General features: G+C 32.3%; 1 protein-coding gene across 12 annotated transcripts in view; it reads left to right on the top strand.

Moving 5' to 3' along the window:
• Positions 1-20,768, top strand: part of Cpeb2 (cytoplasmic polyadenylation element binding protein 2) — a 61,966-nt gene that overhangs the window by 25,603 nt on the left and 15,595 nt on the right. For 5 of the 12 annotated variants that reach the window (XM_074042592.1, XM_074042587.1, XM_074042595.1 and 2 more), the window contains 4 exons: positions 1,418-1,468; positions 9,475-9,498; positions 18,634-18,804; positions 20,033-20,122. In XM_074042592.1, the coding sequence (XP_073898693.1) occupies positions 1,418-1,468; positions 9,475-9,498; positions 18,634-18,804; positions 20,033-20,122 (336 nt within the window). Of the gene's footprint in view, positions 1-1,417; positions 1,469-9,474; positions 9,499-18,633; positions 18,805-20,032; positions 20,123-20,768 lie in introns of those variants that run through there. The other 7 variants (XM_074042593.1, XM_074042588.1, XM_074042598.1 and 4 more) reach the window with 4 other exon arrangements.

The following is a 20,768-nucleotide window of genomic DNA, read 5'->3' as shown; positions in this document are numbered from 1 at the left end:
TAAGATTCTAGACCAAGAAACTTAATTATGTGTTTAGAGTATGGTTGCTTTATTTAACAGGTCATTTAGTTAACAAATGCCTTGTTGCATGAAACTTGAGTGAATAAAATGTAGTACACTGTCATTTTGAGGAACAGTTTTTTTTTTTTTTGCTTAAATGTATTAATAGAGTCTGAAAAACATGCCATAGTTAAATTCAAACTCAGAGAGTATATATATGTCTATCTGTGTATCCTTAATGTGAATATATATGTATATGTGTATTGGATTATCTACCACTCATTCTTGTATTAGTAGATCCATATTAACTTCATAACTAAAATAAAAGCTAAAGGCACCCTCTGCCTTGTACAGAATATTTGGATATACTTAAGGACCTTTAACATACTTGCTGAGGAGGTAAGGTTAGATGCAGGTCACATACAGACTACAAATCATGTCAAAATCAGATACTTATTGGTCATCCTTCTGGTAGCATTGTTTTCATATTGTCTTCATATTGCTGAAAGTGGCTAGAATGTAAACTTATTAGACATTTTTAGCAATTTTCTAAACAGATTTTAATGTATTTTTAAAATAGTCCATGAGAGATTTAGGTATTTCAGGGAAAATCCTATATTTTAGTGACCTCAAAATAATGATTATTCTTGCTGTTGGCATTTAGCCAAACAAAAAACACTGGATAAACCACAGTATATTTTGTACATACCATTTTGTCACAGCAGTATGAAGTATTACTGTCCTTTCTGCAGCTTGTTCATGACAAAACTCTTGAATAAAGAGTCGTATTTCAAAGGAAATACCTTGCTACTATGCTTATAAGCTTGAATATTTTTACTTATTTTTAAACCATTTATAAACTCTAAACCAGTTACACTTCCAATAATGTTTGCAATAATTATAGTAATGAAAACTTCGAATGCTTGAAACTTCTTTACAAATACAACTGAATAAAAACAATATTGAATGAGTTTTGATGTTTTTCCAACTTATTTTTTAACATTTTAGTTTTGATTTAGAAATACAAATTACTTCTCTTCAGGTTTTATTTTTGGCAAAAGAGATATGCAGAGAAAATTACAGACATCTTTGAAAGTTTTTTAAAATTTACATCCTATGTTAAGTTTGCAGGATGAGAATACCGATAGCAACGCTATTTTTCACATTTCACAAAAACAAATGTTACTGTGTTGTGATTGCTCTCAAATCATATTAGGATCTTTTGATATAGGAATTAAGACTGGTTTTTGGTTTCAGTTTTCAAAGATAATTTAGTTTATGCTTGAGTCAAAGATTAGTCTTTGAGTCCTTAAGAAATATTCAGTGCTCAATATTATTTCCTCCTGTCCCTCCCCACTTTCATGCTTTTCAAGTAGCCCCACAATCTTCAAATCCCTCTTTTCCTATCTTTTTAAAGGTCGATTGAGCTATCCACATCCAGGAACTGACAATCTGTTGATGCTAAATGGTAAGTTTTATATTTGTATTTGGTTTATATGAATCAAAATAATTAAATACAAGTTTCTCCTCAGGAGGCTGAGACAGGCAGATCACTTGAGCCCATCAATTCAAGACCAGCCTGGATAATACAGTGAGACTCCATCTCAACCCTGCCTCCCCCCAAAAAATATAGCTGTAGCTATTACTATGTAGAAAGCAGGATAAGAAATCTGAGTATATTCTGGCTGGCAAAATAGTCATTGAAGCGTATGTGTGACAGTATGCTTTAATTAAGTGATTACAGACTTTGGGAACAATCCTTTGTTGAATATTAGTTTTCTATTTTAAGGTGTAACTGTGGTCTCAGTTTCCCCATCTGGAAAATAGAAATACAGTCTCCAGTTTTATAATAAGAATTAAATGAGATAAAGTTTGCAAAGTATGTAGAGCTTGTTACTTAATATAAGCACTTGTGTTTATGTTTAATGAAGAAATATAATGGTGATTCTGTATATGTAATCACACTAACTTAATTTTTTCTAACTGAACAATTGCATAGTAAAATTCGCCACTTAGGAAAAGAATAAACTTTCATTAAAGTTTGTTTCCTTTCTTTTGGCACACACCTATAATCCTCACACTTGGGAAGCTGAAGTAGGAGGATCTTGGGTTCAAAACCAGACTAGGCTATATAATAAGTTTGAGACAGACCTGGTCTACATAGTGAGTTCAAGCCCAGCCTGTGCTGTAAGAGACCCTGTCTCAAAAAAAAAAAAAAAAAAAAACTAAAACAAAACAAAACAAATTACTAGAATGACTTGGCTCTTCTATTTCAACTAAAGCTGCACTGAGATAAGATGGCAGGTGAACTCATTAAGTAAGGAAGATAACTATAGTGATAGGGAGACAGAAGTAAAAGTTAATACTGCCTGGGAGGTTGTCAGGGTAAGATCAGATTTTGAAATGACAGAAAAAAATTGAAGAAACAGTTTTTGAGAAGGTGATTAATTGGTTTGTTCAGCATTTGACTATTTTGTATTGAGTTGTGTTATGCATGACAGCCAGGCTCGTCACTAGAAATTACATCTGAAGACTTCTTTATTCTTTTTTATTTCCTCCTGTGTAACTGGTCTCTAACTCTAAATCTTTGACTAAAAATAGTGTTGAAATTGAGTTTACAAAACTGAAAGTAGCTTCTTCTTCCTTGGTTTGATTTATACAATAATAGGCTTAGGTAGCTAATTATTTATGTATTGATTCATTGTCCTCAAACATTCTATGTGATAAAGATCACTCATTTCTATTTTAACTTCTGAAAAAGTTCTTTGGAAAAATTTAAACTTGCATATATTTCACATATCCTGCTAAAGTTCATTTGAAAGAAAAGTACTCTATGAAATTGTTAGATCATTCACAGATGTTTTTGTATTGCTGAGTGAATAGTAAGCTGGGATGATCACAATAAAAGTCAGTTATGTAAGCAAAGAATTTAATAGCCACGCTGTCTTTGCAACTTACCTTTTTGTTACATTCAACATTATTAAACTAATGGTTTTATCAGATGCCAAAAGGCCTCATGAATAATCTAGATGTCAGACTGGAAATGATTTCATCACATAGAATGCATAAGGATATTTTACTTCAGGCAAGAGTTTGCATCTTGTGGACAAATCTTTTTTTTAATGTGATCACTTTTAGTAATCTGTTATTTTGGGGATACAATGCATACTTAGTGCACAAACCCAACCTGGAAATTCTGAACTTTTTCTGGTAAGGGACTAGGAGAAGAAAGAAAAAGAAAGGTAATGAAACTAGGGCATCAAAATTTAGGTCAAGAAGAGAGAATTTGAGCCAAAAAAGGGAAAAAAATTTTTTTGCTTATTTGGGAACATTGGTTGAGATGAAGTAAGAATCACATCACTGGGTATATTTGTGGAGTAAGGAAATGTTAAATAATAAGAATTTAAATAATTTTAGTAGCCATCTAGGTTATTAATCTGAGAAATAGGCAAAGAACAGTACTAAGGGGGGAGTTTTTCTTGAGCTATTTTTTAATTGCACACAATTCGTAGCATATTGTTTCCCTAGGAAATACAGGAATAAAGTGATGTTAGTACAAGGTCCTGCGTATACTAAATATTATTAGCAGATCAACATATGGCATTTCATAGTACATAAAACTGCTTTTTAAATTATTAAGGCTTTTAAGTATGTCATTGATTTAACTCACTATTTGGGCAGCTGGTTGAGGAAATTTTGTAACTTAGCTAATGAGCATAACTAATACTGTTGACTTAAAAATTTATTTGAATTTTGTGTTAGCATTTTTCATACTGGTTTGCGGGTGACATGAAGACTAAAAACAGTTCGCTTTTTCTATCTGTGAATGTCAAACAGCTTACCTAGCTTCACTTTGAAGTAGTTTCCTTGTATGTAAAACAGAGGTGGCATACTGCTTACCTCAGGGGGCTGTTGTGAGCAATGTGTGAATTTATTCTCATAAAGTATGTAGAATAAGTTAGTTGTTCCTGAGAGTAAATGTTAGCTGGGGGGTAGTGAATGATGGTGACCCAGTGACAAAGACTGCAAGTGTAAAAATGTCATGACCTGTAAATAGATGGAGTTGGGTATCTTTACTTTGTGGAATACTAAATTTAAGAAAGACATAACTGATATCTGCAGCTATTTTAACGACATTGTGCATAGTAGACAAAGTCTGTTTTATGTTGAAGAAGCCTATCTAGACCCATTTGGTAGAAGCTATATAGGGACAAAATTTGGGACTCCTAAGACACTGTTTCCTGAAATGTGATTCTTTTGTCCCTTGGGATACCCAAGATGATTTTTGATGATACACAGATACTTACTAAAATAATGCATAACTGTTGTAGTTAAATAACATTTCTTAGAAAATACAGAACTGACAGAAATCTGTGATGCTACAGTGATACTAAGTTTGCACCCCTTTTAATAAAAAGTTGTACTGTCTAATTAATAGTACAATATCTAGGCAGATATCAGAAACATAAAGTTCTTATGATTCTACCTCAATAGTTAATTAAATCTGTAGTTAAACTTCTAAATATTACTTTAAGTAAATCTCAGGGAATGACTAGATGATAGTTAATCAGGAAGTTGATCACACTAAAGTAATACTATGAAGTAATACTATGAAGTCTTACCTCAGGTTTATATTTAAAATGAGATATAATACCACACCTGTCTATCTCATAAAGTTGCATAAATTTAAAAAATAAAACATAAGCCAGTTGCAGGTGGTTCGTGCCTGTAATTCTAGCTTTTCAGAGGCAGAGATCAGGAGGATCAAGGTTCAAAGCCAGCCCCGCAAATAGTTTGTAAAACCCTACCTCAAAAAAACCCATCACAAAAAAGGCTGGTGGAGTGGTTCAAGGTGAAGGCCCTGAGTTCAAGCCCCAGTACCACAATAAATAAACAAAATACCAAAAAAAAAGACATAAAAATGACATAACGTAACTCAGTGAGGCTCTTCTTATTAAACTGTATTCTCAGATCAAGTTGAAATTGAGTTGAATTGACTAGAGCGGTGGCTTCTTGAACAATTGAGTATTCTAGGAGAGTTTGCATTCAATATCCAGCAGCACCTTAGGAAAGTCACATTATATTAGTATGCATAAATTGTTTAAAAAATTCCAGGTTAAATATCTGAAGTTAGAGTAACACTTTGAATGTTTATGTTTCTAGGTGTGTAAATCTTATATATATTGTCAGTAGTAAACAAATCATACAAAATCCCTCTTTTCCACATTAGTAAGGAGTATTGGTAAGAATGGTATGTTAGCATACAAGTAATTTGTCTCTATTTGGAGTGCATTATATTCTCCAAACTCTCCAAAGAAAGTCACTTACCTTTTAAAGACATTTTTATCAGCTTATATTAGTTGCACAGTGGGAGGAGGTCATTGAGACATTTCCATATTTGCTTACAGTGTACCTTGATTAGATTCACCTGCCCTATCATTCTTCCTCATCCAACCTTCTCTTGTTAAAACAATTTCAACAGATTTCATTGTTCTAGTTTCATACAAGTAAGTATATAAAGTATATCGACCACATTTGCCTTCCTTCACCCACTCACTAGTACCCACCCTTGACAAGTATCTGTTCCACATTCCTTTCCTTCATTTTTTCAAGTTTATATTCATTGTTCAAAGGGGTGTGCCATGATATTTAACACATGCATATATTGTACTTTCATCAAGTAATTTGTCTCTATTTGGATTACATTGCACTCTCCCACAGAAAATCATTTTTATTAGTACCTTTTTTCAAAAGGAGAACAAACATAGTAAAAGTATGGTGTAGAGTGTTGAATTAGAAAACTAGCTTGAAATTTGGATTTGTTACCTACGTACAGCCATGTTTGTTATCAAGAGCTTGCTGTACTTTTTTGGGGAAAAAGTTATGTGTATTTTTTAACTAAGAAAACTTATTTAGTTGTAGTGTTATATTTCGGAAGGCACATGTCCTAAATACACTATATTAAGTTATAAAAATAATAAATTTGGGAGGAGGCGTCAGATCTTTGTTATGCTGGTAGGAGTGAATGGAGTAGATCACAGCAGATTTCTTTTGGGTTTTGAAAAGAATTACAATATAAAATATAGCTGTATTTCTTAGTTTTGTGTTTTTTCATGTTGAAAAAACAAGAATTTCTTCAGTTTTTCATCAAGAGAACCTTAACCTCTGTTTCCAACTGATTGGCTATGTTTGCCTAGCCCTTCTTCCATCTGTGGTAATTGAGCTTCCACAGCTGCAACTAAGAACCAGCTACATAACGGCAGGCACAAAGTCCCTCATCAGAATCATTCAGTTTCTTTTCTTGTTTTCCCCTGTAACTGGGCTAGAACCTGAATAAGATGATTAGGAATCCAGCACCAAGTTGTGAAATCACGAAGAGGTCTTTAAGCTTGTTTTACAGCGTTCTTGTTATATGTAAATACATACACACACACATCAGTAACGTATTTTTCACATGCACATGCATTTATGTTAAACGTACATACATATGTTAAAATAGCCAATTCCTTACTCTTGGATGAGGTTATTTAAAAAAAAAATTTAGAATTAGCATACTAGAGGAGGGTTTATTCAGGTAATTCCATAGTTGTGTACAGTTAACTTTGAACAAGTTTACCTCTCCATTATATTGCTGTTACCCCTTCCTTCCTCCTCCCTTTTTCAAACAGTGTTTGCTGGGGTTTATTATGCTGTCATACATATATATGTATATACACAATATGTTACCATATATATTCATACATGCATTCAACCTTCTTCACCCTGTTACTTTTGTTGAAGCTTTATAAAATATATATATACATAAAAGCTTATGTTGTAAGTAGAATTGTTGAGCAACAAATTACCACCATTTCCCCCTAAATCATATTCTAAATTGAAGAATCAAAATAATGAAAAGAATTTCTTTTTAAAAAGTAGTTACTGAGTGATTTTTTTTCTTACCGGAGGTTTCTGATAATTCTGATAATTCTGCTTCAGAGTTACAGTGAAACATACCCCAGAATTTCACATAGAAACATTAGTAGAAAAGTGAGTATATATACCATTGTTTAGTGCAATAATACCAAATTGACTATTTCCGTGATAGGTGATAGGAAATGGTCTACACAGTTGGCTTCTCTGTAGTCAGTACTATTTTTGATAAGGTAGAGACTTGCGATCTGAGAGCAGTCCAAAAAATAAGTGGAGTAGCTTTTTACAGGATTTTTAAATTCCTCAGATATGAGATGGTTGGAAAAAATTTCCAAATAATTATATTCAGGCCTAGAAATAATATGAAACGTGAGATGCTGTCAGCATGTAAGCATACTTTCACTGTTGTGGTGTGGAGTAGGCTCGGCTGAGAGCATGAACTGGTTATAACGTGTGAATTTTTGCAGTAGGTCCAAGTTATGACCCATATTATGACTTCAACATGACTTATCACCTCACTGAAACCTGATGAAAATGGTTTCACTTGCTTTATAAATCTTTGCCCCTGTATACCCATGAATAAAATGGTAGAAAGCAAATTCATAAAGGATTAATATTATTGGGCCATACCTAATGATAAGCAGGAAACCTAACTCCTAAGACTTGTGCTGAGAAATGTTTTGGGACCTTATGACCATTTTCAGTCTTTAATTAGGACTATTAAAACATAGGGCAATTCACTCTTCTGTAGTCTATCAACTTCTTTGTTATTGTTTGTTTTGATGGCACTGGGGCTTAAACTCAGATGGCCTAACTCTTACTAGTGGGGTTGGGGCTTGAACTCAGGACTTTGCATGTGCAAAGCAGGTAATCTACTGCTTGAGCCGTACCTCCAGCCTAGTATAGCCTGTTCTTGATAGCTTTGTTAAGATTATTTTTATCGATCTGATTTTCAGCAGTCACCCATCGCTATGAAAAGTTTTCAAGGCCTGTACAGGTATTAGAAGACTTGGACAACAAAATTCTAAGTGCGTCTTCCACTTTTACCCTCACCCTAAACTAAAATATAGGTCAGATAAACTATGAAGTAAATCTCCTGGATTTGAATTATTCGTAGCTTAAGGACGGGTTAAGTGTGCAGTAGATTATATAGCTAAATAAACACACTGTAATGACAAAGATGCAGCAGAAGTTAGTGTAGTTAAAAGGCTGTAATAGAAGCCTTATTTTTTTATTTACTTATTTCTTGGAGTGTAAATGACTAAGAGAGGACAGATTTTTATACTCTTTATTATAGGGGAAATAATACTCTTCTCACCTATGGTCATACTTCTTTATATAAAGGCCTTAGCATAAAATTTAAAAATACATTTTATGAAACATACTTAAGATAATTATTTAACAATGTGAAGTCTTTCCTTTTGATATGTTTTATACTTTTGGTCAGACTACATTTCTGACAATTTTAGTGCATATTTTGATTTGAAAATTTTGATTAAATTTTCTCCAGCCCCCCCAAAATCTATGATTATGAATTAAGATCTTTGTTTTTAGCTGTCTTTCTTTTTAGTTTATTGTCTTGACTTCATATATTAATTCTAGGGTAAAAATACTCATTGTATAATCAGATTTGGGGGAAGGAGTTGTTTAAAATCAAGTTGTGTTTGTTCTCAAACTGATAGATTCTTATGAAAAAGAAATTCCAGTATCTCTTCTCCAGAGGATTGATATAAACTGCTAGTAGTATAAACTGAAATGCCTTCCTAACTCATACTTTTACAATATTTAACGTATGAACCATTCATCTGTTGATATTAATAGTAATTTGTATTTTATCTGAGGGCTAGATACATAAATACTTAGTAGATTGCTTTATAAAACATTAAAAGAATAGAAAGCACTATTAGCTATAGGGTGTATCATTAACCGTTTCTTAAGCAAGTTTAAATGTGGATTAGTTTTCTTAACATTCCATCGAAGCTGTACGGTCTTCAGAGTACCAGTTTGGTAATGGTATATCTAATCAGTCATCTTGCATCTCCAGTACCACTTTCATATAGATCTTAGTATTAATGTAGATTGATCTTAATAGCTCAGATCATTGTTGGATGATATATACCATATCTCTCTTTATAATAAACAGAAAAATAATTTAATTCAAGTTGTTTTCATTTATTGAGAAATTTATTTGGGATGCTATTTAACTGTAAATTGCATAGTGCTTTCATAATCAGATGAAACAAATGTGTGAATTTAAACAGGAATGAGAATAAACTGTTTTCTGATAATTCAGTTTTATATGGTTCAGATGACATGTGCATGACATTCTTATATAAGTAATGTACATAACATTAACGACATGGTGTGTTACGTATTTGCGGAAGTGCTTTGCAAATGGTAAAACATCAGGCAAATGTATGTGACGGGTAACGTTATTATAGACCTTAAAACAAAGGAGTGCTAATTTCCAAATGCCCACATAGCTTTTCATATCACAGATGTTTGTGTGTGGGCTTACTTCTAGTTCTGACATTTTACACTTTGTCCTTTGTTTACATGCAGCAAGGAGTTATGGGCGAAGACGAGGTAATTAATTTCTGTTTGCTAAAGTATAACTGTTTCTAATTGGATTTTACTGATCAGTGTTGTAATTAATGATTCCAGATGTTTTACACAATGTCTAAAAACTCACAGAATTATATTTTGATTTGAGCACTTGTAAAAATTTTTTATTCTAACTCTTAACCTTTAAGAATGCATTTCATACTAATGGTTATTTAATACAGTTTTCCTTTTGAAACTTCAGATTTTTAACATTTGCAAAAGTTATTACTATATCTTTCAAAATAAGACTGCTGTTTATTGTTTGGTTAAGCAATATGTTTAATAAGTATTAGTAAAAATTACATGCACTATGATTTTTCCACTCTATAACCAGTTGTCTTATCTATGGAATGTAATTTGCAATTGTAGATTATTATTATTTTATGTTTAACTCCATTGAAAATAACACATACCCCAAGTAGATCATTGTTCATGCTAATTGGTAAAATCATGTTGCTGATATTTCTCTGTCCTCTTAAGGCTATAATCTTTTTCCTCCCTCTTTCTCTCTTAGCACACTCACACCCCTGGGGCTCCCTTACCTTCCCTCACATTGGGATTCCTCTATTGTCTGATATCATTAGGAAAAGACTAGGACTTTGATGCAAAACTACTACTTGAACTCCCTAGGAAAGAAGCCTACATTTTCTGTGGCTAAAACTTTGCCTCACCCTTTTCCATGTGCAGAAATTGAGAGAAAAGTAGATAGGATGAGAAGAAGCAAGAGTAATACTAAATGAGTAGTAACCATGATATTTATACAGTCTGCTACACTGAATAAAAAGTGTTTTCCCTGACCTTACAATCTTCCTGAAGTCATGGATAAAAAACAGTAGTGCCCTTTGATAAATTTTATGTGTATGTGCCAGTGATTTAATTTGTTTTTATCTAGTCGTGGTTGTATATACTTTAAAAACAAATAAGGAAAACCATTTGATACCACTGATAACCAAATCTAGTATTATTCTTAAGTGGTAGTTCCAGTTTCCTGTTTCAGAACCTCTGAATTTAACTTCATTGTTAGAATCTTGTTATTTCAAATGCTTGACTGAATCTTTCAGGTCTTCAATTCTTTTGAATAGAAAACAAAAGGAGATAGAAGCTCCAGACTTAGAAAACTGAGGCTAAATAACTTTTTAATGACTGCTCTTAGCAAGATAAAAAGGGAATGGAAAGTAGAATTTTAGTACCTATTTTCAGGGATCTACTTATTTCACAGTGCAGTAAGTTCTCTTGAAAATAACCCATTTACCAATCTGGTTTTTTAGGTATTTTTGAAACTGTAAGGCAATTCAGGATTCTTTTCTTCTTAGACACTTTCATCTTTTAACTTCAGTGACTTAATGTTTAGTCAGTTTGGCATACTTCAATGTAAATATCACAATTATAAATTCTTAGGAGCAAGGAATCAGAAAGACATGTTGTTATAACCACATATATCAATCCAATAATTGTATATTATGATTTTGATGTTAAGAAAAAGCAAAAGTTTCCCTGCTTTTAGATAGGAACTTGCTACCATTCCTGTATGTCTTTATCCCACAGGAGCTTTAAAGTGGAGTTCTACTTCGGAACTGCCTCCCAGGAAAACTTTCAACAAGGTTTTAAGGCTTCATGGTAAAAGCCTCCTTTAGGATAGAACTGACAGTGTTTCACATGTTTGTCTATAAATATAAGAGGAAACTAATGCCCAAAATTTCCTCTCAGATTATATAGCATTACTGTAATAAAAATTTAGTGGGCCCTTTGAGAATTGTAGAAGTCTGCATTAAATTTTTTTATTTTAATAAACAAAAGGCTTAACAAATAACTACTGTGAGATTTTACTTGAATTTGAAAATATTTTGACATGGTAAGTAATAAAATGGGGTTTTGTTTTGTTTTGTTTTGTTTTTTAAAAAACTGCATACCAAAGGAATGATTCAGAAAGGACTAGAAATAGTAACCTGGCTCTCTTCCTATTTTCTACTCATTTTTTCCTCATTCTAAATTTAATATCAACCTCTGAGTAATAACCTTTTAACCACCTAGAGCCCCCATTACGAACTTTATGTTTTTAGATTTGATCAGTTAATGAAACTGAATTTATTCATTTATTTAGTCATTTTTCTTTATTAGAGAAAAATGAGTTTCATATCTTTTGCTCGTGCTGATGTGTCAAAATGAGTTGGTATGATTTTTGCAAAAATAAGATGTGGCTCTCTTACCAGTGCAGTGGTGGGTAAGCAGTGTTAATTAATTTCACAAGCTGTTCTGACTTTTGCAGTCCATTTTGGAAAGCAGCTTTTTTTTCTGCTTGCTATTTTTGATTCACCTTTCAGTCGGACATTGGGTAACTGTTTTCATTTAAAAGACTTCTCACTTGACTATGGTCAAAAGAAATTACTATCAAAATGATTTAATATATTTTAATTTTTCTTAATGGCAATAAGAACTTTAAATGAAGCTGGCTCTAGATATTAATTTATGAAACATACCTTAGGAATAATCAAAATGTAATTATACTGGAGGTAATTAAGAAAAAAGATTTATTTCTCAGGATTTCATTTGGAACCTACTACTATCCCTGTGTGTCCCTGACCCCTGAGAGTCATAGCGTTCTGCCACTTCAGAGCAGCCTGAGGGTCAGCATTAGGAAAAAGGAACACACAAATGGGGAGCTGACATGAACATGTGGAAAACAACCTTTCTTGTATTTATGATTGGTGCAGTGTTTCTTTCATTCCATTTTGAGAGTGAACATACTGGTCTGGGTGGAATAGGGTGAGTTTTACAGGGAGATGAAAAATGTTATTTAGCTCTTTCATTCAACACAAAATACTTCTGTGTCACAGTCTGCCCCTTTAAATAGAATTTTGAAGGGCTGCTGTGCTCCAGAAAGAAAAGATATATATAGAATATTCTGAAGGATAAAAAAATCTACATTAGTTAATGTACTCAATCCCAGGAAGCGATCTTTTCTAGCAGGTAAACCCATAGCTTGAGGTTTGTGAATTACATATGAAATGGGAAGATTAGGGAAATAATTTTAAAGGAAGGCAAATTATGGAGACTCAGTTACTGAGGTATGATGTATTCACTGTGTGTGGACATTTAGATTTATATGCTATCAACAATAAATAAGAAACTGTTAGTAATAAACTGTAGTATGTATTTCTTTAACATTGAGCCAATGTTAAGTTTCAAAACTCATGAAGTAGCCAGAGTAAGGTTATACCCCTGATACTGCCAAATCTTTTTATGATTAAATCAAGGCAAAATGATTTGTGATAAATCATTTTGGTAGCTATCAAAGAATGGGCAACAATCTCTGAAGCATGAAACAAATGCCAGAATGATACATTTATACAGGGGTCAGAAAACTATGACCCACAGGCCAACTGCGCCTGTTTTTGTAAACAAAGCTTATTGGGAAATAGCCATTATTTGCTCATTTATTTACTTTTCCTCTGGCTGCTTTGGAGCAACCATGATGACAGAGTGAGTAGTTGCAATAGAGATTGTATGGTTTGCAAACCTTAAAATATTTTACCATGTGGTCTTTTTTTAGAAAAAATTTTCTGACACCTCCTCTGCTATCCCCCAATGCCCTGCCTTCAAAAGACTGCTCTGCACCTTTACCTACCCATACCAGTTTTTAAACGAAACATATTTTTAATGGACTTTATTTTAAGGCAAATGTATCTAGAAACTACATTTGCAAAGATATATAGGATACTAGCTTATAATTGATATTGTTAAAAGTTAGGTATCCTATTTATCTTCTGTTAGAAAAGTTCAAACCTGTTTTTTGGGGCAAAACATTTGTAAGTAGTCCACTTACTTTAAAGTTGCTTTCAAAATACATGATCAGTGGTCTCTTTATTTATTTTGCAAATGTAAAGAATGTTTTAATGAGGTATTTCATTTGGAGTTTTACTACTCCGGTAATTAGAGGGCCACATTTGCTTTCTCGGGACTAGTTACTAACATATGACTTCTCCTTAACATTTGAATTTATGGAGTTAGATTTCATCACTCCAATTCATGTAACTGCTTTATAAACACCTGGCACCATTGGAATTACATTAATTATAAAAGTAGTGCATGCCATGTTTACTCTTCATATTTTTTTTAGTCATTGTCTTACATTATCAGACAGTTGTTCAGTTAAAAGCACAAACTGTTATTTTAAATAGCCCATTGGGTATGTTCATTTTTTTTCCTTATTGTTGTGCTGGGTGGGGGTACATTGTGACATTTACAAAGGTTCTTACAGTGTATCAAATATGACATACTTTAATTCACCCCCTCCACTGCTCTCCTTTACCCACCCACCCCCATTCCTGGAATAGATTCAGCAGGTATCATTATTGCATTTACTTACATGTGTACACATTTTTTGCACTGTATTCACCCTCCTACCCCCTTTCCCCACCTCTTCCTTCCTCTCACTGGTACCAGGCACACACACCCCACCCAGGACCTATTCTCTGATTTTGTAAAAGAAAAAAGAGAAATAGAAAAAGGTAACATTTTGCTTGTTTGAGATAAAGGTAACTACACAAGTAGTTTTTTTGTGATGTTTCCATGTATATATGTACTATAACTCCAATTGGTTTATCTCCTTTAATTTTCTTCATTCTGCCTTAGTCCCTTTCTTATGGTGGGTTCAGCCAGTTTAAGATTTCTGTATTCATTCTTTTATAGGAAGTATATCAACCATATTAAGTTCTTAATTTCCTTCTCTTACCTTATCCCTCCTATGTGTAACCTCCCCTTAAAAGTGACCAGTATTTCAGAGTATTGCTGCATTTGTGTTAGGTCTGTATTCCACATATGAGAGAGAACATATGGCTTTTGGCCTTCTGAGCCTGGCTAACTTCCCTTAAGATGATCATCTCCAGTTCTAGCCATTTACCTGCCAATGACAAAATTTATTCTGCTTTGTGGCTGAATAAAATTCCCTTGTATTTTCTTAATCCTTTCGTCAGTAGTGGGGCATCTTGGCTGTTTCCATAGTTTAACTATTGTGAATAGTGCTGCAATAAACATGGGGTACACAGGTGCCTTGTTGTAACCTGACTGACATTCCTTCAGTAGAAGTGTTGTTGCTGGATCGTATGGCAGGTCTATGTTTAGTTTTTTGAGGAGCCTCCATACTGTTTTCCATAGTTGTTGTGTATGAGGGTTCAGTTTTCCCACATCCTCTCCAACATATGTTGTTGTTTGTGTCCTTAATGGTAGCTGTCCTAACAGGAGTGAAGTGGAATCTTGGTGTGGTTTTTTATTTGAATTTCCTTTATGGCCAGGTAGTACTCAAGGAAAATCAATTCTGAACTTACCTCCAGTGTTTTGATAATTTTCTAAATCCTACCATATTAAATAAAATATGGTTATCTATGCTTTACTTCTAGCATCCTAAAAGATAGGAAGAATGTTCATAATAACCTTTAATTTATGTAGTTTTTTCATACTTTTAAAATTTTTACATTATTCAAATAAAATTAAAGGATAGTCCACTGAAATCAAAGAACCATGCTTAGATTCAAACTATAAATTGGCTAAATTTCTGCAAATACCATCTTTCCCTCTCTGGTTCCCTCACTCCCAATTGATAAGTTAGAAAATGTGTTTATTCTGAAGTTCCAGAATAAGGCTAAAATCAGAAGAATCAAGTACGGTTAGTAATGTCTAGATGTGTTAGCACAGCCTTCAGCATCAGAGTTAGTAATTGCCTACAGCTTCTGGCTTGTATGCATGCATATGTGCTATGTATATATTAGGGCTGGTGGTGTGGCTCAAGCTGTAGAACAAGCATTGCCTAGCAAGCATGAAGCCCTGAGTTCAAATCCAGTAGCACCAAAAAAGAAAATAAGAGTATGAAACGACATGGGATTGTTGGCTTTTTAATTTTATCCATTCTGATAGGTCTATAAATAGTGTCTTATTGTGGATCTGATTTACATTTTCACGATGATTTAGAATGCTGAAGGACCTTTTCATATGCTTATAATTAATTCCACTTCCCATTTTTATATATTTTGAGTCCACTCTGGCAATATGTTACTTAAGATATTTTGTATTGGCATGTGTTAAGTTTTCTTGTAATATTTTAGTACTGGGGAAGTTAGTAAATGTTTTCTTTTTATTCTCTGAAAGAGTGTAAAATGAATAATCTTCAAAAGTCTAGTTTGTCAGTAAATCCATTTGGAGTTTTCTTTATTGGAGGTTTTTTGTTTTTAGTTTATTTTTTAAATTAAGGTTTCAGAATTTTGGTTTTTTTTTAACATATAGAACTCTTCAGATTTTATTTTTCTTCTGGTGCCAATAGTGAAAGAATGTTTTTTCAAAGGATTTGTATTTCTTCTAGTTGTTTGAATTTCTTAGTATAAAGTTGTTCACAACATTTCCATTATTTTTGCCTTATAATATCTCTAAGTTATGTATAATTTTCATAAGTGTTGGTAATATGTTTTTTCCTTAATGAACTTTGCCTAAGGATATTCTGATTTTTTAAGTTTTCGAAGAATCAACTTTTGACTTTATAGGTTTTCTTTAAGCATAGTCTCTGTCTTCTATGTCACTGGTTTTATTTTTTTATTTCCTCTGTTCTTTTTTTAATTTGACTTGCTGTTTTTCCAACATTTTGTGGCAGAAACTAAGATGATTTGTTTTAAGCATTTCTACTTTACTAATGTGCATTTAAAGCTATAAATCTTCCTCCAACTGTATCATTAACTGCATCCCACAGAATTTATGTTGCATTCCCATTATAATTTATTTTAATCCCTTTGAAATAGAACCAAAAAATGTGTGTATCATCCTTAGGAAGCATGTTTAAAGTATACTGTTCATGGTAAATATAATGTATTTAGTGATCTCTTTTTTTGCTTTTTTTTGTTACCATACTTCAGTAATACAATGGGGCTTCATTGTGACAGTTCCATAGATGTATTTAGTGTATTTGTGGTTCTCCTTTTATAGCTATATTAATTTGGGTAATAGAAAAGGAGAATTGGCAGTGAAAAACGGAATATCTTTGTTGGGCCAGAGGCCTAGCTGAAGTGATTGGGCACCTAACTAGCAAGCTGAGGCCCTGAATTCAAACCCTACTACTGCTAAATAAGAAAAAAATATGTAATATTCTTGTTATTGATCTATATTTGGTTATCTTCTATTTAAAATGAATATTAAAATCCTTAGTTCTTAAGACTTCTTTAAAGAAAGCACTAATTATTTTCCAGCAGTGAAGATTCTTGTTAGTGGGGCTAGTGTGTGAAATGTTCTCAACCTTTTTGTTATATCCCTTATTCAGCTGAACTTTGGTTAATAGATTACCAATTTTTTATAGTTATACTGATTTTAGTACTTTATTAGTGCTTGAGTATTATCTTAGTAACATAGCATAGTTATAATTATTTTAATGTAAGTGTCCTTAGAATATTGTAGTTAACAAATATTTAAGTCATTTTGGGTCACCTCTGTTCTTTCATTGCTTGTAGTAATTTGTTACTACATTCAGTACTTCTATTTAGACCCTAAATGTTTGTAATCTGTTTTTTCTCAAGATAATAGTACCTTAGAATTGGTTATTATATTTATGGACTGCGAAGTTTGTACAGATATAAAAACACTAAAAAGAAATCGTTTCCAAAGTATTGAGATGGCTGAAATAAGTCTAACACTTGAATTTGCCCTTGATGTTGTTCCTCTGCCTCATGTTGTTCCTTTCAAAATGTAGAATTATTCTGTTGTAGTTTAACCTTAAAATTTACAATTACAATTAACATTTACGATTATATTTTACAATTAATATTTACAGTTAATATTTACAATTAATATTTTAATTGATCTTGATGAGGTTCATTTTATTAAGTTGGGCACCCCAACCTGAAAACTCAAGTTCTGAGAAAATCTAAAATGTGAGCCACTATGGTCCTAAGTATTTTTAAAAAGGAGTAATTAGCCTATAGTTTCATGTTGAAGAGACTTCTTTCCATTGATCAAAAAGAATATTGACATTTGTTTTGCATTGATCCCTTTCTGATAACAAAGATATTTAGAAAGTTAAATTTACATTGTTAGCAAACATTTAAAAACATCTTTTTTAAACAAATCTGTGGAAAATTCCTATTATAACAAAGAGGATCTTTCCCCCACATTATGATATCCTATAAACTTCATATATCCATCATATTCTCATATCTGTCTTATATCCTTACATAGCTTGCTGGCTAGCTCACTTTCACAGGTCTGTAGCCCCTTTCTTCTTGCCATTAACCCCTTCTGTGTAGGGCATAACTCACATTTCTGATTGTCTTTGTATATTTATATGGCACATTATGTGCCATTTTTAAGATGGTAACATTAATGATACTTTATGTTGATTGTTTATTCCTTTGTAGATTAAGGTGCATGCTATGGATTATATGTTTATCTCTTTCTACCAAAAAATCCCTCACTTACTCTTGAAAGGAAAAACAACTTACCTGCGTTACTCTTTCTTTCTCTAATTCATTACTAAAGACTAGTCTTTATTTGATGTCTGTTTTTCATAAAACTTAACTATGTGTGACTCCCATCCAGCTTTACCAAAACTTCTGCCTTCAGAGATCATGCATATCCTCAAAAAAAAAATTCTCATTTTTTAAAAATCATTATCTTAACCTCTCACACTATTACTTTCTCTTTCTTTTTACTGTCCTTTTATTGTCTAATCTTCCTTGGCACTTTGTCACAATATTGTAGCTTCCCTTTTCTCTTACTGCTCCTTTCTCTGTAGAGTTCCTTGAGTGTTTCACCTCTTCTTGAATCTGGTGGCAGAAAGGAAGTAAAGACTCCTCCTCTTACACATTCAGTCTGTTTCCAATACATCATGTTCTTTCTGCTATCCATAAAAAAATTGAAGTGATCCAGTGTTTCTTTTGCAGTGTAATTGTCATAAGATTGTATTTAGTTCTGTCATTCTTCTAACTGCTTCTCACTTGAATCTTGATAAATAAAATCATATATTATCTCAGTTTCAATTAATTTTTTATACCTTTGATACCTTCACACTTTAAGCCTTTGAATTTGTCTTTAACTTACCATGTTTTTAGATCTGAGATTCAAGTTATATTTGTTCTTATATTTTAGGTCGTTCTTCCCTCTTTCCAATAGATGATGGCTTGCTGGATGATGGTCACAGTGATCAAGTTGGTGTTTTAAATTCACCCACATGTTATTCGGCTCATCAAAATGGAGAACGAATAGAACGCTTTTCTCGAAAAGTTTTTGTTGGTGGGCTTCCTCCAGATATTGATGAAGGTAAGATGATTTTGACATTAAAAATCTAACTTAAAAAAAAAAAACCACAATCCCCTGAATTACACTATAATAAGATATGGAATTTTTTACATCTTAGAGAATTTCAGAGCTACAATGATAACCATCTCTGTCAAAACAGTTGATGTCTCTTTCAAATATGAAAGTAACTGAATATTTTTAAAGTTTTTATTTATATTTTCTAAAATATAAATTAAACAGCATATTTTTACTACATGCCTTTTTAAATAAGATTTATGTGCCCTAGGTCATATCCTACTTATTTTTTTATTATAGACCGTATTTGAAAATATAACACTTAAAAAACTTTTTGTATGACCGTAACACATACACACATAGATAGATAGATAGACAGACACACACACACACACACACACACACACACACACAAAATGAGATTAAATGGAAACAGTCATGAAACCATGCCTGCAGTGCATGACATAAAAAAGTTAAATCTCTTTAAGGATTAATGCACTTTTAGGAACAGATATAAAAGAAACTATAAAATTCAAAATGGAAACAACATGAAATAGAAAATTCAGCCTATACAAAGGCTAATAAAGGTATGAAAATGATCATGTACAATAAAAACAAAAATAATTCAATGTAAAGAAAAATATTGAAACTGACATTATGGGAAATCTACCACATATTAATAGCTAGTAGAGAAGGTATTGCTACATTTTGGAAAACATTGTATCTATTAATCTGTATAAGATATTTGGACTATATAATTAGCGTGTCTCATTGGATCAGTCATATGAATATGAGTTTCACTGAAATTACTTGGCATACATTAGGCCTTGGTATATTTTATCAGGGGACTCTTTTTTTTCCCATAAGAACTCGATTTTACTTCTGAAGCAGCAATTGTTCTTTATTTAATTTGATATAACATTGGCATTTTTCACACCAGTGCTATTTATAGTTTGCTGTACAATAAAATTTACTATTTATAGATTGCTGTACAATAAAATTATTAGTAATACGATGTTACAAAAAATTTTGAAATTCATATGACTAGCCAGTGTCTTGCTTTAAAATTAATTTATTATGACTAAAATATTTTAATAAGTGTATTAGAAATATTTTCTTTATCTTAGGGTATTTGGCACATTAAAGTATTAAATCTTCAAAGTAATTGAAAATATGGGATTTATTAGAATGAATTATTAAAAAATCCTAATGCATATTATTGTACTTCCTTAAGATGAAATAACTGCTAGCTTCAGAAGATTTGGGCCCTTGGTAGTTGATTGGCCTCATAAAGCTGAAAGCAAGTCTTATTTTCCACCAAAAGGTAAGGGTTTGTATTATTAATATTTGCTAGGTTGTATAGAACAAAAGAAATAGCGATTGCTTTCTTTTAGAACTTAATATAAGCACCTTTGTAAAAAGTAATCATTTATAGAGGCTGGTAACCTGGATTGAGTGAGCTAGGATGATCCTAATAATTATTCCAGTTTTACCTTAACCCTGTCAGGAGTCATGAGACTTGATATACTTCCACTATAATTTGATAATGATTTCATAAACTCTAAATCAGTATGTGTTTGAATATTTTCCCTATCAACAGTGTCATTTTAAGTAGGATGTGGACACATGAAAAGGTGTTCCTCTATTCAATGAATTAAGATCTAGGTGAAATTATTTATATTTTATGAAATATCAAGCTACTTGCATATTTTAAATATTATAAGGTGTACATAGGGTTCCCGTAATGGTAAATAACAACAGAGCAGTGTACACTGTGAATAAATTATTTAGTGGAGAAAGTAAATGGCCAAGTATTTTTTAACTCCCGGTTTATCAAGTGTTTTTTTAAAACCCAGTTTTATAAAAAGGTAAAATGTGAGGAGGATACTTAGTTTTGTTAGTCACTTATTGCTAGGATAATTCTATGACTATCAGATCAGATTCTTGTGACCAGGAATCACAATTATGCT

This window comes from Castor canadensis, chromosome 9 (assembly GCF_047511655.1).
Source record: "Castor canadensis chromosome 9, mCasCan1.hap1v2, whole genome shotgun sequence".
Lineage (NCBI taxonomy): Eukaryota > Metazoa > Chordata > Mammalia > Rodentia > Castoridae > Castor > Castor canadensis.
Note: the sequence above shows the minus strand (reverse complement) of the source record. Positions and strands in the feature narration are given on the sequence as shown.